Source organism: Corvus cornix, chromosome 1 (assembly GCF_000738735.6).
Source record: "Corvus cornix cornix isolate S_Up_H32 chromosome 1, ASM73873v5, whole genome shotgun sequence".
Taxonomy (NCBI): Eukaryota; Metazoa; Chordata; class Aves; order Passeriformes; family Corvidae; genus Corvus; species Corvus cornix.
The window spans coordinates 52,969,714-52,994,545 of NC_046332.1; the positions used below are offsets into that span (position 1 = coordinate 52,969,714).

A 24,832-nucleotide genomic window follows, 5' to 3' on the forward strand; every position below is an offset into this window, starting at 1 on the left:
CCTACAGCCAAGACCTGCAAGCAGTAATTGTACAATAGCAACGTGATGTTTAGTGTGAGGTTTAGGACATTCTGCCAGAAAACCTAAAGTATCCAGGTTGTAAAACAGTGTAATAAGTAGGTAATCCCCAGCCTGGCGTCCAAGTTACTGCCCTAACCTGTTCCTTATGATTATAAAATGTCTCGGTGTCAGCAGGTTCACTGTGAGTCAGAGCTGAAATAATAAATGGCTTATTCTCCATCCTGATGGAGGAAATACATCACGGCTCATTGTGGCTCACTTACTGAGGCTTTTTTTTTAAACAGGAAAATGTAAAAATAACCAACTCATTCTGCCTTATTGCACTTATTTTTGATTAACAAAGCCCTTATTACAATCAAATTAGAAAAGAAAAAACAGCATGTTTTCAACATGGCCTACAAAAACAATACCTTAGGAAAAAATACAGAAGAAAAAATACTGCACAAACAGCTGAAGAACACAAAATTTGTGACAAATAGTCTCTCTGCCAAAGTGATTCCAACACTTGGCTCCTGTAAACAACAGGTTGCCTGAGCTGAGGTAAAGGTCTAGGCTCTAACCTTGAGGCACTTTTGCTCCCAAAAAGCTGTCTTTAGTCAGGTCCCAGTGTTCACAACACGCTGACAACTCAAGTGGCGTGTTTGCACACTCAAGACCTCTAGCTGTGAACTCCAGAGGAAAGATGCCATCTCTTGCTTCGCACATTGTTGGCAAGCAAACAGTGCCCTACTTCTGTCAGGTCTGCCCCAACACTACACACAAACCACACAAAACGTCCCCTTGAAAGCTGTTAAGAGACCCATGAGACACTAGCAACTCAAAAAAACTCATCCTTTACTTAGCACAGAAATATATAACAGCAGGAGTATTGTAAGCAAGGTGCAATCAGGCCTTTAAGCTTTTTGCAAACTGGATGGACAGTAACAAGTGGAAGAAAATAAGCATCTTATTTTACAGACTTAGACAAAAAGTACCAATATACTAAGACGATTATTTCAAGCTCAAATTTGGAGCACATGTATTTTTATACACACAAGAGTGGCCTACATATGTAGAATACTTAAAACAACAGAATAATATATAAAAACCAGAAAAATAAAGGAAAATCTATAAGCAAACTATTAAATTTTTAAGTAACACCCATTCTCAAAAAATAAATAAAAGTACCTAAAATAGTAGAAAATACAAATAGAGAGTATTTGCAGAAATTATTAAGGAAAAAAAAATGGGAGTGAATATCACAAACACAGCCCTCATTGTTTTCAGAGAAATATCTGTCCAAAAGGATTGCAAGTTCTATGACTCTGCATATTTGAAAGACACAGTAATTGACATTAGACTCACAAAGAATACAAAATTCTTTGAATTAAAATAACATGCTCTAAGAAAATAAAATTTCTCCAACATTTTATTGTAGGGGAAAAAAAATCCTCCCATCTTTCTGCTTTATATGTAGAACAACGAATTATAAATTAATAATTTAGACTGGAGTAGGAAAAACAAATGTTAATTCCCAGAGTACTACTGCTAATGAACTGGTAATCAATAACTAAGTTATTTATGACCAATACTATACCAAAATTGCAGATTAAAGCACAAAATTACTTTTAGAGTGGTGTCTCTTGAATGAAATTTTTTTAAATGTACAGTTTTAACGTACAAATGAACTATTTTCACTTCTTGCATATCCTTTCTGCAGCTTCTTATGCATGCTTTGGTAGCTCAATTTTATTATGACCTTTAAAACACCAACATCCTGTGGGTAGCAGTGGCCAGGGCGCAGAGCTACAACTGCAGCAGGACAGGCATTTTCATCCTAGGCACGTTTTGCCACACCAGAGTTTGCCTGTGAGACACTGCAGTGCTGGTTTCCACCCCATGCTGTTTTCTAGCTGAAAACACCGAATAATTTGAGTTCTGTTCTGGTGCTATCCATCAGCCCTAATTCTTGGCAGCTACTTAAAAGGGCTAATGATCTTGCAATGGAGTCATGGGACTTTGACTCATGGTCCCAGATTCAGCTCCAGGTTCCACCACCAGTCCCCACACTGCTCCAGGCCTGTGCTCCTCCTCAGCTGCCCCACCACCACCAGCAGGGACACTGAAACCCCTCTCCTCCTGGGCCTGTCCCTAGGCTTCACACCATTCTGTGATGGTTTCTGACACATTCAAGGTGTCCCCCTTGCAATTGCTCCTCTCCATTGCCATTCAACAGAAATGCATGCCAAAATAAGTAAAAATATTGGCATGTGAGCCTATGCAAGCACAACAAACCATGTCATGGTCTCCTGCAGATCAACCTACACCATCACCCCCCCACAACATGTAACCCACAGCTTCCCATGGGTATAACCTCAATCCCACAATCTGTACCCCATCCCCAACTTCACTACTTTCACTCCTTTATCTTTAGCAGCCCCCAAATACTGCAAGCCCCAACTGAAAGGCCTCCAAACTCCACAGCATCCTTCAGCCCCTCCTAAACAACGTTCCTTGGGGCATCCGCCAGGTCCATAAAAGAGCTTGGACTGGCCAGCAAGCTGCTACCCACCAGGAAGTAAACAGGCAAACCCAAGCACGGTTACTTAACTCTTGAACCAAACCTTTTCTTTTTTACGATGTTTTATGACATCCATAATAATGAATACTCCAGTGATGAGCACAGAAGCTGGATTCGTTACTGCCTTGTGACTCATTAAGGGTTTTTTCTAAACTGAGCAAAGTTTCCATATTTTTTGGGCCACATCTCACATCAGAGCTACACTTCAAGGAAGTGTTACAAATCAAAACAACTTCGATGACAACACTACAGAGAAGAACAAAATGCTCAGCAATTGGAATGGTAAGAAACTGGGGTTTATAAATATCCCCCAGATACATTTAGAATTTTTAATCGCTTTCACACTTTGGACTTCAACCCTTAAAAATGCAGGAAGAATGGTTCATTTTAAGCTTCTGGACTTTTTAAATTTTATTTCCATTTTGGCTTGTGATGTGAACAGATATGTTCAGTGACATTACACAGCGCTGTTTCTGAAAGCAAAAGTCTGCTCTTTTCTATCCTGTACCAGTAAGAGAAAAAAAATCCTTCCTTCTGACCCAAAGATCACAGAAAAGAATATATTTATCTAAAGACAAGATTTGCAGACAGTTGTCATACCTTGTACTGAACAACAAAGTTGGAAAAAGCACACAAGCTTTGAATTACACAAGCTTTTCCTTTAACTCTTTTTATTAATTTTCTAAATGGGTATATTTACTTCCTGAAATACAACTCATAGCAAGTTATCTTTCTTATTAATCGCAGCTTCTTTTTGACATGCATTTAATTCTGTATCTTTTTCTTTTATTCTTTTTTATTCTTTAACATTTACAATGTTAATGAAGAGTTCATGCTTCCAGGCAATGATTGTTTTTTTGAACTGATAGGAAATCCTATAAGGTCTTACGGTTGCAGAACTTCTCCATAACAAACCCTTCCATTACGTTGCAGATTACATACCTTTAAGATATTCCTTTTCTTTGTGACACATACTGTCTTCTCTTTAGAAAGTAAAACTTTCCTAACTAAGCCTCAATGACAGAAAGCAGGATTTTACAGAGGAAAAAAAACAGAAAAACATAACAACTCATGGCACTCGTGATTTAACTCATTTCAAAGTCTTTCTCATTTCCTCTCTTGCCTTTTCTTACAAACACCACAATCAGAACACATTTGTTTGCTTTGATTTTCAAAACTCTACTACTCCCAAACACGAGAAAATGTCTCTGCAACCCTCTGAGGTTACCAGCACGTTACAGTTTTTGTTCCTATATCAAGACCATCCAGCCTTTGCAGACTTTCTAGAAAGCACAGAACTACTTGCAGTTCGGATATGCCCTACATCCGTCCTGGAAGGAGGCAGGCCCAAGACTGATGGATGTCATGGCCATCTCTGGCTCAAAGAACATAACTCATCATATGCAACTGGGACACATCATACTGCTGTGTACCCCTGGTCTTGCTTTCAAAAGGGAAAAGGGTGACAAACCTCTTGGACCGCATATGCATGGAAGTTACGCCATTTATCTGGAAAAAAAAACCACCTCTGCTGTGTGTGAATTGTGTGGTTGTGCTCAGTATTTAGGAGACCAGAGTTAAGGCTTCCGTGCTGGCAAGCAGGGAGTTAGGTGTGGGTTAAACCCCATGTATGGCTGTCACCTTTCTACCTCCTTGGAGGAGCATACTGTTACTATCCTAAGTGAAACCTGGGATTTCTCTACAGACTAGAAGATACTTGCTTTTTTAATCCTTCTTACAGAACCTTCTTTCCAGTCCTTTAGTGGCCACTGTGGTATGAGCAAGAAGATACTCAGATCTTGGTTTCCAAATCAGTTTGCCAAACTATAGCCTGTACAGAGAAAAACCCAGAGGTTCCTAAACTCTCAGTGTCTGCACAACATGTCAAATTGGGCCAGTCCCCTCTGGAGTCAAAACGCAAAATCTGCACATGAGCTGGAAACAACATGGTCCAAGATACCATCTTAGTCCCATGCACTTGGGACTACAGGCCTGAATCTGATGACATTATTTTGTCAACACTTGAAGTTGTCCCTTGGCCTCTTCCCTAAGCTAATGGTGTCTCAAAATTTGAGTCTAAAAAGACCTCCATGTATGGAAGGTCACAAGGGCTGCATCCTTTCTCAGGAATTACTCTGCCTGATGAAGTTCGTCCTGGTGAACACTTAGAACAGGAACCTATTCCCCTCTACCAACTACCAATCCCACACAGACCAGCCTTCTAAGCTAAAAGCAAGACTACATAACCCTCTTCTCACCCAGCTATCTTCTTTCCCTTCTACAGCTACCCAAGGGCTTTCCTTGCAACACCAACAGGTACTTCGAATCACAAAAGTCAACAAATGGATAGGAAGCACTACGCTTGAATAAAGGTTCCTTCCTAACTGGAAGGAACCTGCAGGAAGCCTCACACATTGTTCAGAAAGGGACTGTGGTGTCCACACCAACTAATCAGTTGGGGAAGCTTTGCTGCTGCAGAGGAACCTCAGAACCTTACTGTACTCTCCCACAACTGGTTCACATCAGCAGTTACACACATGACCCCCAAGCTGCCAGTACGAGATGAAGTCAAACCTTAAACAGTAAGCAAAATCTATTTTTCTTATTGGTGTTGCCTATGTGAACATTAACACATGGTTTACACGGCAGAGAGGGAATATTCAGTAGACATATGCTTTATTCCTCACATAATAAAATTTAGTGTAGGTGGTAGTCTAGCAGATCAGCAGCACTACCAATAAACTTGGTCAGAAGTTTCTGACTATAAAAGCATTCCAGCCTCTGGGATTTTTCCTTAAATTTGGAAAGAAGTTTAATAGTTCTGTATAATTCAGTCCATGTTAAAGACATTTCTAGGAAAAGGCACATATCCCACAGCAAAGCTCATTTAACAGTCACTTACTAGCAACAAACTTAAAGCCTTTATTGGCAATTTCAATTTCTGCTGTGCATGATTCATTTATCCCTGGGATAGGCCTGAGCAAGGGATTCTCCCAGCAGAAGACAGACTAATCAAATTATTTCAAGTCAGTCAGGTATTCAAGGCCCCGATGGCAAAATCGCTTGTAATAGCAGATCTCCCAATGTTAAAGGAAAAAATATCTTCACGGGCTAAACACTGGCTTAATCAGAGCCAAGAGACAAAGCTCCTACAGTCAGAAACACATAAATGTTACCACTGTCTCATTCTCACTCCTAACCTTTCACACTGCACTAGGAAGTGGTTTTTATACATATACATAAAGGTCTTTTCCAGCCTGAACAATTCTGTGTTTCTATGACACGCACCCTCATTTCAGACACACACCAGACAGAACACGAAATTACCCTCACACACAAGGCAGCACTGCTACATTGCATGCCAGTGGCTGGCACGGAGAGGACAGATTTTTGCAAGATGCTGAAAGATCCCAGGACTGAGCAACAAACCTGAAAAAGCTTGAGGCTCTCCACCCCTCGTTCTGGGCGCATTGTATTTCATGCGTCCATCATGTGCTAAACATCACATCACGCCTAGCTAAAGACACCTAACCTGGTAAGCGATTTTTGGTGTCAGTTACTTCTTACCTCTGTCTCACCCTGTATGATAACTTGATAATTAAGAGGTTTGGTGCACTTTCACTCCAGCCTGGTTACTGAAGGACAGGCTGCAGCATCAGTTTTTTTGCTGAGCACCTGCACTGCACTGCACAGCACGGTAGCTAGTTGGCAATGGAAAGTACAGGAAATACCAGCTCTTGCCCCAGGAGTAGGCAGGAAACAGGGGTAAAAGATAAGCAATGATAGCAATAACTGTGCAGGTTTTTCTTTTCCTCTGCTCCTACCAACCTCTCTAAACTCCAACAGCTTTCATCCCTCTCACTTAGGAAAGCCATTCAGGCTTCTGCCTCCCCTGGTGTCCCTTCTCTACACCTGCCAATGATGTTCTTGCTCTCATCATCTTTGGAAATGGAAGTATTTCTTCTTGGCCATATAGTTTTTGATGTTGACAGCTTTTATTTCACACAGGAAGAACCTCCTGCACACCTGAAAGCTTGCCAGTCTTTCCCCCACGGCACCCTTAGCTCTAAGAGAAGGCACTGCCTCCTTTAAGAGCATCATGATGCCACCGCCACCACTGCTATTTCCTATGTTCTCAAATCCAGTGCAGAGGGCAGTCACGTGCTCCTGTTTAGACATCCCCTAATACAAGGCTGCTATTTATCAATAACTGCCTTGAGGCACAGAGCAAAGCCCAAGCTAATAGAAATCTGCTGGGATTATCTGCTGATTCACATCATGCTGCTGTTTCACATCAGCAACAGCAATGGCCAGGGAAAACTGAAGGGGAATTGAAGATGCAGCAGAGAGCATACAAAGAGTAAAGAGGAAAAAAAGGGGATGATGCAGGTATTTGAAGAGTTGGGGAATAAAGATGGAGGAAAGGCAAGAGAAATAGAGGCCCAACTTTTTTTCTTTATCTTTGACTTTTTTATTTTAAACTTGAATCCAAGGCATTAGACTTAAAATATACACAGGCAAACAGATATTCACTATGTTTTGCTCAGTAAATAACTAACCATTGGAACCCATGGCTGCAGGATAACTGCTGGAAAAATGACTTGCAGTGATTAAAAAAGGATTAAATGGGTTTTATAAGCAACAGTATCTGTTGTTAAACATGCTAAAATAAAATTACAAGAGTTAATAATCTGTTTGCTTCAGGGCATAAACTAATCCTCATCTAAGGGTAGCAGAGATCTGCTTGCATGTCAGCTCGATATTCGGTGCAACAACTCCTCTCCATTGGCAAGCAGTCCTTGCTTTTGATTCCTGGCATTTAAAAATTGTCCCTCTCGACTGAAAAAGAGAGCATGCTATTGCTCAAGCCTTCAACTGACCTCACATAATTAAGTGGAGTTTACCAGATGTATCAATCCCTTGAGGAGCAGGGGTGAAACTCATGAATAGAGAAGAAAACAGTTTAATTGCTCCACATTTCAGTATTCTGCTCTCAATTTCTTTAAATACAGTTGTCAGGGCACTAAAACCAAGCACATGAGTTGAAACAGTTGGAAAAAGCTTAAAGACATGAACAAAGCACACAATCTATTAGTACTTTTCAGTGCAAATGGTTCATCAGCCAAATTATTTTATGAAAAAATAAGATCTTTGGGACAGCCAGCAAGGGAAGATTTTTAATATATTAGAACAGAAGAATTTACTCTGCCTGGTTATAGTTAAAGCATTATCTAATATCACAGCCTGGTTCTCAAAGATGACATAGGGTTGACATACAAACTCCTCAAGATTATGATTCTAGCCCTCTCCAAACCCAAACCCATGAAACTTAGTAACAGATTGGCTAGTCTCCCAAATAATTGCCTCTGAACAAAACACAACATGGAACGCGACACATCCAATGTGGTTATGAACTTTCAGTTCCAAGCACCAGTTTGCACTTTCTCTCAGGTAGGATGGCTGCATGCTGGGGACACTCCTCCCCTGGCTCAGGAGAACATGAGCCCCACAGAACTTATTCCACAAGCAACCTTTCCTTCCAAACTCCCAGGCTAAACCCACAAGTTCTACTGCTTTACTAATTTTTTTTATTATTATCTTTTGTTTTTAGCAGGGTGCAAATTCTAGCTGGCTCGATTTGGAAACCCAAATGCTCAACATTTGAACTGTATTTTCAAAAAAGGACTTTGCAATGGTCCTCATTAACTCACTAGCAACTCAGATCAAGCATGTCTAGAGTGCTTCTGCAAAGTTTGGCACTGACCACCCAACAGATCAGTATCAGTGCTGGAACCCCCTGTTAAACTCATAGCCAAAGCAAGAAATATAAAGTGTCTGGTAGGAAAAAAAACAAAAACAAAAACACACACCCAAAAAAAATCCAAACAAGCAAAAAAAAGCGCAACAACAACAAAAAAACACCTTTGAAACTTAAATTGGTTTTAGAGAGAATGCAAACATACTGTTTCAAACTACTGTATGTATATCTTCTCTCTCCTCCCCTACTGCTGAAACAGCAAAGCATGCATGGCAGATGGCATGATTCATCTGAAAATTACTCTAGCAGCACTCTATTAGCCTCTAAGGAGTAAACTAGGATAAAAATACTCTGAATGTTAACTAAAAGTAGGCAGTTGTCATGAGGAGTCGTCAGGTCAGTCTACTTGCTTAGTTTGCAGAATTTTCCTTTCAATCAGCAACAAGCACTACACATGAAGATAACATCACTTACTGGTTCTACCTAGCAGGAATTATTGCAGAAGCAAGGGAAGCAACTGGGGCACAAGAAGGATTGTTTTCCCACACATAAGTAAAAATGTATTAGCCACAGTCAGGCCAAGAGTGACAGGACATCATGTTAACAGCCTCAGCCATTTCAGGTGAGATGGGAGAGATTCGGTTTCTAGAGACTGCACATCTTAGCTAGGAGAACAACTTTCCACATGCCCAGTAGCTGAATGCAAATCTGCTCAGTGGAAAACACGGAAGACGGGACCTCAGGAAGTCTGTCCTTGCCCCAAGGTATCAGTAATTACGCCCATCAGCCGACATGGCACACAGAGTAACTTGCCAGGGAAGTGACAAAACAAATGGCTGCATCACATTCAGCGTTAGGGCAGCCTTACTAAGCAGCCTGCCTCAAAAATGCAATAAAAGCACCATGCCATGAGTCCCCCTGCTTCACACAAAAGACAAGAGTCAGCAGTGCTGCATGTCTTCTTCCAGAGAAATTAAAAACTATAGGAAGCAAGGAATTGGGTTCCCAGATGCAAGGAATGCTGAGCACTTGCTCAACGACCTATTGGAGTAGCACAGGATGCCTCCAACTGAAATGCCATCACTCATTTGAAAAAAAGGAAAAAACCACACTCTTAGGTGGTTCAGATTATGCTGACAGTAAAAAACACTACAGTGCAGCACACTGCCCCAGGACTGAGTAGTCTTGATCGCCTGGGCTCTGGGCCCCAAGCTAAAAAACTCTTTCCCAAATAAACAGTCCACAAGAACTGATTTATTTTTCTGCTCCATCAACAATAATCCTCAGTCAACAGAAGCTGAGTATTTGGTGTGCTTTAATATGCAAGTTAACCAGGTGAAGCCAGTAATGCAGTTGCCCTCATCTTTGGGGAGAAGGTGGTGAAACTGTGCTTAATGTCATCTCTTCAAAAAGGCGTTTTCTACACATGTATATGCTACCACGTCAGCCTCGTTGCATAACCAGGTTGTGCAATCATTGCACATTCATTTACATCTTCTGTTCCAGAGCTCCAGAAGTGGGAAAGAGGGATCACTGTCAAGGGAAAACGTGGATTTTGCAGGAGTGGTCTCCTTGGCCACAGGAGGATGGTCTGAAGAGAGGTCGAAGGCAGCGGGGAGGGCACCAGGACTCCTTCCCTAATGCCTCTATTGCTCACCCAGAGCAGACATTTGGAACAGAGTTTTAGTTAGAAACCTCAAAGCAAAGAATGACTTCATAGCATCAGGGGATGACTAGCGTTGGCTTGGGCTGCAAGCAGAGAAGATTATGGTTTCTCCTCTTAATGCTTATGACTATGTCATTGCCACAGAACTGTAAAGAAGAAATAGGCAAGAGCACAGTATCAGGTTTTCATAGACTGTACAAACTGGATTATTCAAGAGTGACTCAAGTTTCCTAACAAGCATGGAGAAGCCTGCATTAAGATAGCATCTCTTGATTTTTCCCAAAATCAATTGCAACAGGCTGCACTTTAAAATACTGCTCTGAACTCCCATCCTCGTTTGTATTTCAAGGCCGCATTTAGTGGATTTATCACACCTGTGCATAAGGAGGACACAAAACACAAACAGTACCAGGGACCAGACCCTAGATCAGCATTAAAACCCCACCAGCCAGAATATACACTCACATAATGCCAGGAGAGATGCTCAGCTCTCACCACAAAGGTAGACCCTCAGCCATAAAAACCTGACACCATAGTTTTACTCAGAGGCTGCACATACTCATCAAGGAAAAAGGAGAAAAAAGCAATAAAATTAATCCCCCAAACTAAGTGAAAATAGAAAGCTCCTGGTTCAGCCATCTCCATCTATCTCTGAGGTTTCCAAGCATCTAAAACACTGAAGTGGCTTCCAGCTCTGCCTTAACACCATCCCAATGATGGCAGGACCAAGATACCATAACAACTATAAAAAAGTAAAGCTGCTCTAAGTTAAACATTCAGCCACACTCTGGGTTTTCACATCCAAAAAAAAAAAAGTAAATAAATTGGGGTTTTTTTGGTATATCTTCCTCCACTATATATTTCTAGATATTAATCAAAATCTAAATATATCTGGATAGATAGAAATGTGTAGTGCATTTTTAATTATGTTTAATTTATGTAACACAATTTGATCAGATCACACATGAGGCTGCATCCTCGTCCTGAATTTCAAATAGCTTCTGGTTAGAGCTGCAGACCCATCAGCTCAGCTCAAAGAAGCAGGGCAAGCATAGGAGCAGCTGCAAATATATGAGCCTGACCTGGCTCTGACAATTTAACCTTCCTTAAGACCACATCGTTTTAAAAAATTAGTAGTAATAATAATCAATCTAAAAATAATGAGTAGTAATAATAATGAATTCAATCAATAAACATTATTTACCTTAAAACAACACTTCGTAGAATCATAAAATGGTTTGGGATGGAAGGGACCTTAAAAATAATCATGTTCCAACCCTACCACCCCAGGCAGGAACACTTTCCACTAGACCAGGCCAAAGTCCCTGGCCTTGAATACTCCCAGGGACAGGACATCCACAACTTCTCTGGGCAAACTGTGCCAGTGCTTCACCACCCTAACAGTAAAAAATTTCTTCCTAATATCTAATCTAAATCTACTCTCTTTCAGTTTAAATCTTGCATGTTAGCACAAGCATTGCTGTCCTCACCGAAACCTCCAGAGACATTGAAAGATCTTACTGAGGAGCAAAGGCAGCAGCATGGTATCCTCTGGAGTGGGAAAGGGATGTACCTTAACTGATCTAAGTAGTGAGAAATCTATTCCGTGAATCACTACAAACTTCTCTGGTAACTGCAAAGAGGAAATATAATTACTTTCCCTGACCTCCTCTTCACACCTGAGCAGTAAGCAGAAAAGTACCCACAAACAGGCCTGGGAGACGGAAGCGTTTCAGCAGGACGCAACTGGTGGGCTCTACTCCTGGCGAGGCAGCTGCCAGGTCACGGCTCAAACACTCCCTGAAATCTGCACAGCAGCACCCTTCCAGCACTGGGGCAGAAGCCAGGCTCCAAGCTTCCCCATGCAGCCTTGTGCTCATGCCTCTCTACACCTTCCAAAGCTGGCACCCGTGAGGACGGCGGCCAGGGGCACTTGGGAGCAGCCCTCAGCCCCACAGTGCTCAGACACTGGAGCCTCGTAGGGCAGTCCTGCAGGGGAACGGTGTGAAGGGGCAAGGAAAGAAGAGAAGATCTAACCAAACACTTACAAATTACACCTGCTAATTGTGGCTTCCCAGGCGTACACAACAACAGCACATAGAATCCCTCTTGCCTCAGAGCACCACCATGATGCCTTAAGAGAGCCAGGTTTTCTGGGAGAAGAGGTTGGGGGGTGGCAAATAATTACATTGAACTTGAAGGTTCAGATTTAAAGAGAATATTTTTGGAAAGAGAAATCAACACGTTTAACAGTGAGCAGGAGCACAGCGTACATAATCCTTTCACATCGTGACAGCGTAGAACTGCGGAGGCCTGCTATGAAGCATGTCTGAATAACAGCATCTTCATTTTTTGAATATCTAATTAGGAGTTCCTATATATTGCAAAGCATTGCTATAAGATATAATTTAGTTGGCAAACACTAAAGATCTCAGTCTGTAAGTATGCTTTAGGCAATCAAAATTCAAATCTGGATATATACCCAAGATATGTATGGTACCGGTAGTTTTTTTTTTTTAAATTCTAACAATTACAATCAAATTAGCAGATTAACTCATATCAGTTTTAAGCAAATGCAAGCTACAGGCAAATGAGCCTACACCACCACCACAACAGTATATTTTTGGATTGTTAGTATCCTTACTCCCATTAGTGACTTCACATATATTTAACACATATTAAAGGGCAGTAAAAATCTAAGGCGGCTACGGATGCCAGAACTTAGCACCGACTTAAAACTCACATATGCCAAAAAACCACTTGCAACTGTGCTAATTCCCACTGTGGGAACTAAAAGGCAGATTCGTGTAACACAATGGGCAACAAATCCATTCCTTTAATTTCAGTCGCCAAATTTTAATTAATTTTCATCCAGGCAAACACCAAGCATTTCTGCTGATCTTGCAGGATGTAAGCTCATTTGCACAATAAATGCGGTTTAACAAGTCACCACATTTATAGCAAGTTGCTTCAGTCTTATCTAACTGCACAGTTTGAAAAGTCAGTGATGGGTAAGTGAAACCCCACCCACGTCCCAGTTTCAGGAGTTAAGCACAAGAAAACTGAAGGAGTTGCCACCTTGCCACGGCAAGTGAGACCGCCAACAGTATATTGACAGAGTCCCCATTCTGAATTATGTGTACACCCCTTATGCAGGAAGGGAAAAAAGCACACACTTCACACTTCTGAGTTTCTCCTACAAAATTAATGGCCATACTCCAACGCCCCAGAGCTCCCCTTTAAAAAAAAAAAAAAAAAAAAAAAGCAAAAGCAACGACCCTCCTTTGCTGTATAAATTCCAATAGGTCACATATAGACTAAAGGGCCCAATGTCCTGCCTATGCTGGGGGGCACAAAGCAGAGACCATCAGCAGGGGGTTCTGCCAGCAGAATCGGCAAGTGGGGCTGCCCAGGAGCTGCTGCCCATCCACACAGGGCCAGCTCCAGCGTGGAAATTTACAACCACCTCCAGGTGAGCAGGAGTGGTGTAGGGCTCTCCCAGATACAGCACTTTTGCTCACTTGTCACCCTCTTCTGCAGCATCAACAGAGGAAAGAGAGCGGCACCAACACTGCTTGGCTACGGAAGCTGCAGGTCAGCCTCACCAGCAAGCAGCTGCCTCTGCATCTCCTGCCTCATACACTTTCAACTTTCCCCAGAACCACAGTTTCCATGGACAGCACAAAGGCTGCTCACACATATCACTCCGACATGTATATACACCGCTCATTTCATTAAAAAAAGGTTTTAATTTCCTCATTTCCATGCATGATAAAAACCTCATTCTGGTAGCAACTGAATTAAAGGAGGGGCATCTGTAACATTTTCTAAGAGAGACACCAGCATGCAAGAAGCAGAGTGCAGCCCACTTCATCATTTCACATCCTGGTGCAGAAGCAGCAAGGAGGCCTGGCACTAAGTGGCCTCTGAGAAAGATACCAAAAAATAATTAAGATGCTAATAAAATAAGAATTCTTGCATATTACAGAGCACAGCTAGAAGATATCACTTAGCCAGCAAATATTATGGTTAAAGGCACCTCTGCTTGCAAGCACTTTTCTAGTAATCAGTCCAAATTTAAATCTGAATATGTACTATTTCAGAGACTATGACCCCAGTACAGTCTCTCAAGTATGCATGTGCCCCGCCCCAGAATCTACACCCTGTAGACCTATGTAGCAACAGCCTTGACAAAACTAACAAGGAGTCCCACATGCTCACACCAACATAAGCCTACATTGCACACACCAGTAAAGCACTTGGAGAAACATGGGCTACTTAGAAATGCAATCACAGCCATCCCTGGCATGCTGTCTTAAAGCAGCAACAGGACTGAATGCACTTCCAGCTGCATGGATTCCTAGCATCCCCATAAACTGGGTTTCTAAGACTAGAGTAAGAGAAGACTTGTACCTTTAACTAACTCTACAGTAAGACATATTTTCAGACAGAACTGTAACATCATTGATACTGTGCAGTGATGCAAGATGCCTTTAACAACGCAGTAAGTTGTCCAAGCAAACCAAGTGCTGCCCTCCACTCCTCCAGCAATTCCTAATCTCTGTCTGATGCAGCAGCTGTAAGAGTCCCAGGAGGTTTTGAGTGACTATATTTTTAAAGCTAGAGCCACTTCTGGTCCCATGTACCACAAAACAAAGCATTGCTAAGCCTTCACCATTCATTACAGAAGTGCTTCAAAACTCATCACATGTGCCTCCTTAGGTATTATTTTAAGCAATCTAGTAAAGACCGGTACCCACTACTGAAACCCAGAACGAGCATGAGGCTTAATGAAGTTCTTAGAAAATAAAAATCAATCCAGTAAAAGCATCTTAGTTCTTATTCCTTCTCCGTTAGGAAAGGAGACCAACCAAGAAACCTCATGCTGCTGCACTGCTCACTTCAGACATCTGCATATCACAAACTACAGCGCAGGAATTATGCACCTTTGTTTGATGAACACACATGATTAATGTTTACTGAGTAGATTTAGAAATAATACTTAAATGTGAATAGCACTTATCATCACAGATCAATTCAATTCATGCTGAAGCTCTCTATGGAACAGCAGAGATGCTGTTCTTCAAAATGTGACTCTTTCCAGTGCACTTAATTTCTGAAGTGCAACCTATATCACCAAGAGCAGTGTTTCCCCAATACTTAAGACCCATTTTAGCAACCAGAATGACAAACAAAATGCTACAAAATTCATTAAAATATTAGTATGCACTACCATATGCTTAAATATGACTAGCTGCAGCCAGCATCAGTGATTTGAAGTTCCTTCCTCACAAGAGCTGACAATTAAGTAAATATATCCATCTTTTACATATTTCTGAAAGAGGAAAACAATAAACTATTCATCAGGTTATCTTTACTATGTCTTACTTTATTATTCATTACTCAAGGTTATTAAAAACATTTCCATTAGAAATCCTTGTTTCATATATGAACTTTTTCCCAAAACAGAAGGGGTTGAGGGTTGAATCTCTCTAGCCACAGCCCTACATATTTCACAAATGTGTGGCTGCAAAATCTGCATTTTTATTCCAGAAGCCAAGCACTTATTCTACAAAATGATTCTCCAGTTGGGTAAACAGAGACACACGTATTTAGGCAGCATCATGCTTTGGAAATCGAAAAGATCTCAGCAGACAACTCAATACTACATAATTTCTGGAGCCTTATTGAAAAACCCAAACCACCAAAAGTATTTCCTATATTATTGTTGACCATTGTATTAAAAAGAAAAAAGGAAAAAGAGAAAAAGAAAACAATCTCACATACCTTATCCAAACATCTTTATCTCCTTGCACCATACTGCTTCCCCTTTCCATCACAGGCAGCAAAAAGCTCCAGTTCCCCAAACGACCAACTTCACCAACAACTTGTAAAACCATGTGATACGAAAATAATGATAATAAGGAGGCAGCTGAGCGTGCCATAAGAAATACGGCAGCAGAGAGCAGTTAGCTCGTCTTTGTAGTGAAGTTCTTTAAAGTCAGGCACTTCGGGAAAATTTAGTTCATTATGTCAGTATACAAAGCCACTCACACATTTTGTTTTGTTGTTTAGTCTTACCTATAATCTGTTGGGGTCCCTCCCCTGCCATGTAGCCCTGGGAGAGGGGCCCTGAGGGCACAGACACGGGGTTTCCCTGCCCCTGCTCAGCCTCGTTCCCATTGGTTGGTTTGTGTTCCCTGCGCGGGCAGAAGGACCCTTGGTCCCGTGACTGGAACAGTTCCTCGGCAGAGCCCCAGCCATGAGGCTGGAGAAATAAACATCTCTCTGAAACAGCTAGCAAGAATCTGTCTGTCCGTATATATTTCCTTTCCACGGGACTCCTGGTTTGATATATGCGTGTTGCAGGATCCCCACTGCAACATAATGGTGGAGAATTGTGAGTAGAACGATCCCCGATCCCTAAGCGACTGATTTGTGTGAGTAAACCCTGGAAACTTTGGATTCCTCTTCTTGGTTTTGCTTTGCTATTCCATATCTAAACTATGGAGGAACCGTGGGAAGACTGTTGGCTCTCAGAGCCGCATATGGACATTTATCTTAAACTTAAAATGATTCTTGAACAACGATTTGTAAATTTTAGCTTGATTCAAGCTCAAAAAGAACTGAAACACTTCCTGGCATGGTTGTTTAAGAACTTTTTCTATGTTTCTTGGGATTTAATTCTTACCAAGGGCTTTTGGAAAACCGTTTGGACACAGTTAATACTGGAGTCAAAATATATGCCGATGGAAGAATATTTTCGTGAATATTATTTAATTACCGAGACTGTTGAGCAATGTCAGCTGTGTCCTGGCGAAGGGAAGCCTGGCGCAGGGACCGTGCGGCCCAGGCCACGTGCACTGAGCGCTCTGCGAGCAGCAGCGAGGCAGTTCCCGCGCGCGGGCGGAGCCACGCGAGCCGCAGTGTCGGCGGCGGAGCGAGGCGTGGCGGGAGCGGCGGGACCCGGCGGTGCCCGCCCAGCCCCGCACAGCGCGTGGTGGAGCGAGCCCCGTGAATGCCCGGCCGAGAGGGGCGGCGGCGGGCGGCGATGGCGGTAGAACGGAGCCGGGCCCAGCCGAGACGCGCGCTGGAGCAGGGCGCGGGGGAGTCGTCGCTCGGGGGTGCGGCCGAGATGTGGGTACAGCGCCCGGCAGCGGCAGCGAAGCTGCGACCAGAGGAGGCGACGCACGGAGAACGGAGCGGCGCGGCCCGGCCCAGCCCGCGCAGCCCCGAACGCGACCCCGGGAAGAGCGCGCAGGCACCAGCAGCCCCGACAATTCCAACACAGGAGCGACCGAAGGAGAGAGCAAAGACGCAGCGAGACAGAAAACAGCAGCCACTCGGAAAAAGGAAAAGATCATAGTAACTAAGATCTTAGGGATAGTAAAATGGTATAATGTTAAGCAAAATTATGGTTTTATAACAAGGTGTGACAACCAGCAAGACATATTCGTGCATAGAACTGCTATTAAAAAGAATAACCCTGAAAAATGCATCCCAAGCTTGGGAGATGGAGAGGTGGTGGAATTCAAAATTATACAAGGTAGAAAAGGGTTACAAGCATCACAGGTCACTGGGCCTGATGGTGTTCCTGTAAAAGGCAGTATATATGCAAAAAATCGTAGTTATGTTAGACAGTATTTCCATTGTAAGCCCCCCCTACAGTCTCCCTTTCCTAATCCCACCTTTCCCTTTTACCCTATGTCCTATTACCCCCAGTGTATTCCCAATCCGTTTTTTCACCCATGGTTTCCCTCACAAAACCATGCTTTTGCCAATTGTTTCCCCAAAAATCCCTTTCCAATGCCGAGTGGGGGATGAAAAGGGGGAGGGAAGAAGTTAAACCCTCTCCTGCCTCAGTTTCCCCACAAAGCATGCCCGGAGAGTCCTGTCTCCCTTCTGTCAGCCCTAAGATGTTCCACAGAATCTGTTTGGACATTTAAAGACTCAGGAGGGTGGCTTGTTTTGTTTTGAAACTGTTCTTGTTATGTTTATCCAGTTGTTTTCATTCTCCTTTTATTAAAATAAAACGGGTGAGGTGTTGGGGTCCCTCCCCTGCCATGTAGCCCTGGGAGAGGGGCCCTGAGGGCACAGACACGGGGTTTCCCCTGCCCCTGCTCAGCCTCGTTCCCATTGGTTGGTTTGTGTTCCCTGCGCGGGCAGAAGGACCCTTGGTCCCATGACTGGAACAGTTCCTCGGCAGAGCCCCGGCCATGCGGCTGGAGAAATAAACATCTCTCTGAAACAGCTAGCAAGAATCTGTCTGTCCGTATATATTTCCTTTCCATGGGACTCCTGGTTTGATATATGCATGTTGCAGTATCCCCACTGCAACAATAATCATGCGAGTAGCTGAACAGATACCACAGCAAATAGAAAATGGGCAAAGAAAATTAAGATAAAATTAAAACATAATTCAAGGCCCTGATGGGAAGCTCAAAACCACTGATGCAGCTTCGCCATGAGTTATTCAGGCACAGGTGAGGAGAGCACCTTGCACCTGCAAAGATTAAGCTGAACTTTCACACCTGAAACTAAGCAAAATGCAAGGTGACTCACAGACAACGTAGACTGCTACAAGATGCATTTTGGTGGCAGTGAGCAGGTATGCAAGACACTAAATAGTTTTCTCACAACAGGGTGGGTTGAAGCCAGGTGTCATGGCAGAGCAGACTCTACTGCAGCTCTTGAGGCTATCTGCCACATGTAAAAAGGTATGACTGTATAGCATTTACCCTGACAGAGTCCACAGACAGAAAGCCAAACACACACACTTCTACCTGCATATGCATGTGTGTGTGCTGTATGAAAGTGTAACATAATGCATGATGCTGGGGGTCCACAAGTCACCTGGGGAAGCATCTTAAGGGACAGAGGTAAATGCCCACAGGTATGTAACCAGTACTGAGGGAATACACACTCTGAGTTAAAGGCGATCTTCAATTGAGATCTTTCCATCTAAAAAAAAAGTTAAAAAAATGCATAATAGAAACCTCACAAAGATGATCTTTAAGACCCCTTCCAATCCAAACTGTTTCATGATTCTGTGATTCTATATACTCATTCCACTTTAAATAAATAATTTAAATTTCCACAACTTAAACTGTTCGCTGATCTAGATTCAAAAGCTTTAAACAACTTCTGTGAAGATTATTCTTGATTTTTCAGTCCTTCTAATATTTTTTACTACCTGTGATTTTCAAACCAAATACAACAGAATCAGAACAACCCAGAATTTCATTTCAGGCATGGAGACCGATTCATTACAAAATAGTGCTGACCACAGAGAACTCCTATGATAAGGCCACCCAAAGCACCTGTCCTATGCCTGTTTTGTCCTCAGGCTTTCAGGCTTACATCCATTCATCCTTCTCCAGCTAGATATCTATTCTCATTCCTTCTACAATGGTAGCAAGTAAATTTAGGCGAACAAGTTTCCTTGGGACTAGAAGTCCAGGAGGTATATGTGCCCATGGGACCTTAACACTTGCCACTAAGAAAAATCAACAACACATCCACCTCCAGATGAGTAACACCAAAACTCCATGTCTCCTGTTCAAGAAAGTTACAGGGTTTTATTTGAACCCATTTTCAAAAGCAGACTGAAAGGATGAGACCATTCAAGGAAGCTTAACTGTGACAGCTCCTTTACAATAAATCTCAACACTTGCCATAACGCAAAGACATCATGAAATATGCACATCACAGAGATGTTTTCTATTTTATATATGATGATTAGCCAAAAAGCAATCATATTTGTGTCAAAAAATTGTTATCTACAGCTGCGGTGGAGTTCTTGTCTCTTCTGTCTTAAGCCTTGTGTCTTCCACTATCACAGGTAAGGAAAAATGTTGCTTTTACTTGACTGCTATACTACGAGAGAAGTTTCATTCTTCCCTGCAACCTTCACAACAATTTGTTATCTCTGAAGCAGATCTTGTTCTTGCTTCGACTTTCTCTGAGCAACACCGGTCACTATCAGCACTCATTCACAACCAACAATGCAGCAAGTCTGGCAGAGCACATCCCAAGGGCTTCTTTCAAGGCAGCCACCCCATGGGGGGGTCATGGGGACTTTGCTCCCTTAGAGTTCAACACAGATTTGTTCATAAAGCAGAGTTTGTGACAAGAAAGTCTGGAATAAACTACTATGTATGTATAACTGAGAACAATTTTATCTACTTAAATAATTTTATGTTACTGATAATTTAATGTTAATACCTTTGGCTTATACCCTTATTTTACAAGCCATTTTGATTTTACTGTTTTTATTCAGAAGAGCTTGCATGCCGTTTTGAGCTCCTAACAGATAATGCTGACACCTCTGAACTTTCTTCAGTGAAAAATGAAAAAGCAGCTCGACATCACATATTAAATCAGGGCAGTACATATTCACAAGCATTAGAGCAGTTAGCCCTCAACTTCTGGCTGAGAAACACAGCCTTGCCACTATGCAGAAAGTGCACGTTCTTTTTCAGTTCTTGTGTGTTTCATACACTTTGTGAAGAATCTGAAAGGTGCTTTATTGCACTTGTAAACCCCAACAAGACCAAGTGTCTCGAAGTTTTTACTTAAGGGGAAAAAAAATTACCCCCCGTTTCTCAGCCTGCGTCAGCAGTGCTGAATGTACTCCCAAACCCTAAGCCAGTGCCAGGCTCTGAGGCGAACCCACACTGCCTCTGTCAGCAGAAAAGTTGGTCGCTAATCTGTGCTCATCTCTGGAGCGATGTTCCTCCTCTGCGGGGCCCTCGGCTGACTCAGGCTTCGCTCCCAGCCCTACGCCTGCACCTACAGCAGGTCCCCAGACCACGGGCAAACCAACAGCTCCCAATCTGGAAAAAAATAAAAGTAATCTTACTCAAGCTGAGCCGCGGAGAATCGGTGATAAACAAGGCAAACGGGCTGCACGCCTCAGCCGGGTCAGCTACAGGGTTGACACCCAGTGGCTGCTGGTAACTAAACTTGAAAGTGTGCTTAAGAAACTCTGCTCTTCCTTGGCTCAAGCCAAGGTAAAACCTGCAAGCCTGCTACTTCCAGAGCAGCGCGGCAGTTATGCAGCCAAAGGGACGGGGGCAACACGTGCCTGATGCACAACACAGTGACTGTTTAATTATGGAAGGAGAGTACATGTGTATTCACCCACCGGCAGTGGCAGGGGGATGCACTGCACTCTACCAGAGAGTACTGCAGCCAAAAAATACACCAGTAGCGGTTCTTCCGGTCACAGCAGAGGTATGTGGGCATAGGATGTGCTCAATCTGTTAGAGGGAGGTGTGCGAGACTTCTTCCTTGCTGAAGCACCACAGGACGAGCAGTAATAAAATAGGAAGCACCTAGTAAGTTACACAGTTTTCTTATTTCAGCGTTTCTTATTTGCTCGCTTGAATTTGGGAGCTCTTTAATTTTATTTTGGTTTGTTTGGATTTTAGTTCTCTTCTACTCATTCTGAAAAGGCACTTAAGGAGACTAAAATACCACTGGAAAAAAACCCAGCATTTTCAAGTGACAAGTTACCTTATTTAAAAGTTGTCAGCTATCAGTCACTTACTTCACTCCTATTGAAATTTTTCATGACAGATGGCTTCAGACAATTATCCTTTAAATTTTTTAGTCCAACACATCAATAGAAACTTACAAACTACTTCTAAAAGCCCTAAAAGCTTTCAGCTGAAAATGCGTTACAGATTAATCTGCATTTCCTTAGCAGGATATTGCCTACCTCTAGGAAAACAGAAATTTACAAAAATCCGATGTAACAAACATTCCTAGCGGTACAATTAAAAATACATAAATACAGGATTTAAGTTTACAGTTAAAAAAAAAAGAAAAAGACAGATAATACAAATACTAGAAAGCGAAGCAAATACTTTGACTGGCCCTAACTAGAACTAAGTCCCGAACACACCACAGCGCGCCGATGCCGCGCTAGGTGCACGCACCTCACACATTTATTGCCATCATTTAATCCCTCACAGGGCGGAAGAGGCTCTGCCTGCACGCTGATGGCACAAGCTCTTTCTGACAAGGCTCTCACGCAACAGTGTCACGAAACCCGGCGGAGCCTTCGCCGCGCACGGGGACACGGGTGGGCGACACTTTCTGGACAAAGGCCTCGGAGAGAGAGAATTTATTCGCAGCAGCGCTAAGCCTTTATCACCCACGGAGATGCAAAGCTGGAGGGTACCATGAGCCTGGCGCTGCCACCCCGGCCACACAGCCCCAAGCGCAGCTTCGCCTGGCTCGCCCCGCAGCTGTCTGGGAGGCAGCCGGTGCCCCGCGGGTCCCCCGGGACCAAGCGAGCGGATGCCCGGGCGCTGGGGTGGCAGCGCCGCAGCCGATCCCACCGCGGGGCTCCGGGCAGCACCCGGCTGCGGCTGCCGCAGGCGTGGGGCTGAGCACAAATCCCGGCCGCCAACAGGTTGCTCCCACCGCTCCGGTGAGACGGCAGGGACTGCGCTGCGGGAGGCAGGGAACGAGGGAGCTCCGTCCCACAACGTAACACGAGAAAGACGCTCCCGCAACTCAAGTTTAACAAAGCCATCAGGACAAATACTGCGGCTTACTCATTAAACACACCGTATTTCTGCAACCCTTGTTCTGCCTCCGCTCTTTCCCCACCCCTGTTTGCCTCTGTCCCCGCTCCGCCGCCCGACGGCAAAGCCCCGCCGCGCCGGGGCGGACGGCGGCACGGACCACTCCCGTTCCCAGCCCAGGTCCGGGCAGCGCCGGGGCCGCGTCGGAGCTCCCGCGGCACTCCCGCGGCACTCCCAGCACACGGGTGCTAACCCCGGGCCCCGCCGGACGCCCCGTAGGAGCAAGAGGCCGCGGCGCTCCCGCCGGCTTTGCCCAGGGACGGCGCCGTGACACCGCGTGAACTTTTGCTTTCGGCGGGGCAGGGCTGGGGGGGGCGGAGAGCGGGGGGGCGGCCCCGGTTCCTCCAGCGCCCCACCGGCGGGAGGCCTAGAACGCTTTTCTGCCTTAGAGGTTCTCCTTTGGAAAGGTGAAAAAAAGTAGAAATGTGAGGTTAAACTGCAGCGCGGAGCCGGAGCACTGCAGGCTGCGCGGCGGGCATCATGCAGCCGGGGAGGGTGGCGTGGCCAGCCGCCTGCAGCGCCGCGGCTCCTGCCCGGGGGCGGCGGAGCCTCCCGGGACCCCGCTCCGACGGGGCGTCCCCGACCACCCGCCTCTTACCTTCCAGCCGGCTGAGCTGTTGCTGTCGCCCTTATCCTTGAAGTAGGGGACGCTCTTGACCATCCACTCGTAGATCTGGGAGAGGGTGAGCCGCTTCTCGGGGGAGCTCTCGATGGCCTTGGTGATGAGGTCCGCGTAGGACAGGTTGCCCCACGCGTTGCGCCGCGACGAGCTGCTCTTGCGGGGCTGCCCGGCCACGGGGCCCGGTGACAGACCGGCCACAGGCGGCGGCACGGCGGCACCGGCGGCGGTCCCGGCGGGTGGAGGCGGCAGCCGGCCTCGGGCGCCGGGAAGTCCCCGCAGCGGCAGGCGGCAGCCTCCGGGGGGCGGCGGCGGGGGGCAGCGGCGCGAAGTCCTCGCTCTCCTCTAGCAGGCTGAGGTTGCTGATGAAGTCGGCGCTCAGCGCTCCCGAGGCAGCGGCCCCGGCCCCGGCCGCGGCTCCGGCCGCCCCATCGGGCTGCCCGCCGCACGACGGCGCCGGGCTGGAGGTGGCCGAGCTGGGGGGGTTGAACTCCGGCCGCGGCAGAGGCCAGGTGCAGGAGCGGGGCCGCGGCAGCGGCTCGAAGTCGGGGTCGATGTCCACCAGCTGCGGTGCTTCGGCCATGGCGGGGCCGGGGCGGGAGCGCGGCGGCGGCGGCGGCAGCAGTGGGGCGGCTTGGGCTCAGCGCCGCCGCCCCATGCAGGCTCCGGGCGCGGATCGGCGCGGCCCCGACGGCGCGACCACTACCTCTCCTGGCCCCGCTGCCCTAAACCTCCGGCCTGACCTCCCGGCCCCGCCGCCCTAAACCCTGCCCTGCCCGGCTCCTGGATCCCTGCCCTCCGCGCGGCAACTGCAACAGCAGCCACCCGGCCGCCCGGCGCGCACCGACTGGAGCGACCGCCCCGCGCGGGCCCGCCTCCAGCCTCCCTCCTCCTCCTCCTCCTCCTCCTCCCGGTGGGGAGGGACGGCCCGCGCCGCGCCAATGGCAGCGCCGCGCCGCCGCCCGCCTCCCGCCGCGGGGCCGGTTTGGCAGGAGGGTGCCGGTGCCCCCGTGCTGCTTCTGGGTGGTTTTTGTTTCCCGGCGGCGCAGCGGGGAGAGAAGCGGCGAGCGGGCAGCCGGCGGTGCCCGCCGCGGCCGCCCCAAAGGCAGTAAGTGCTCTCACGGCCATCCGCGGGGGGATGGCCACGGAAAATGCCCCCGCGAGGGTTTCTGCCTCAGTCGCTACCGGCGGGGTCCTGCCGCCCGCATCGACGGGCCCGGTGCGTGTCGCCGCCGGGGATGAGCGGGGACCTGGGAGCATCCCTCGGCTGCAGCGGGGCGGCTGGGGGAGTGCGCGGGAGCGGGGGGCGTCTCCCCGTTCCCACCAGCATCCCGGCATCGCTGGCTCCGTGAGGAGCGCTGCTGCCGCCCGGCTGCCCGGCCCGCAGGGCCCTGGCAGCCCCGCACATCGGACCGGGGGCTGCGACAGACAGCTGCCCTGCCTCGCTCCCCCCCTCCCTCCCTCCCTCCTTCCCTGGCCGGCTCCTCGCCAAAAAGTGTCTGCACCTCCCGAAGTGATAAATCTCCCCTTCGGCTGAGCGTGTTTTTATTCCGTGAGCTGGTTTTATTCCGTGAGCCGGCACGAAGCACGGGATAATTTCATTTTAAGTCAA

The 24,832-nt window shown here is 45.9% G+C and overlaps 1 protein-coding gene across 1 annotated transcript in view; it reads right to left on the reverse strand.

Annotated features, from left to right (window-relative positions):
- Window positions 1-24,069, reverse strand: part of FOXO1 (forkhead box O1) — a 64,921-nt gene extending 40,852 nt beyond the window's left edge. Inside the window, 3 exon segments of the mRNA XM_039566961.1 lie at window positions 23,200-23,432; window positions 23,435-23,524; window positions 23,527-24,069. Of these exon segments, the coding sequence (XP_039422895.1) occupies window positions 23,200-23,432; window positions 23,435-23,524; window positions 23,527-23,803 (600 nt within the window). The 5' untranslated portion in view covers window positions 23,804-24,069.
- Between the last annotated feature and the right edge of the window lie 763 nt (window positions 24,070-24,832).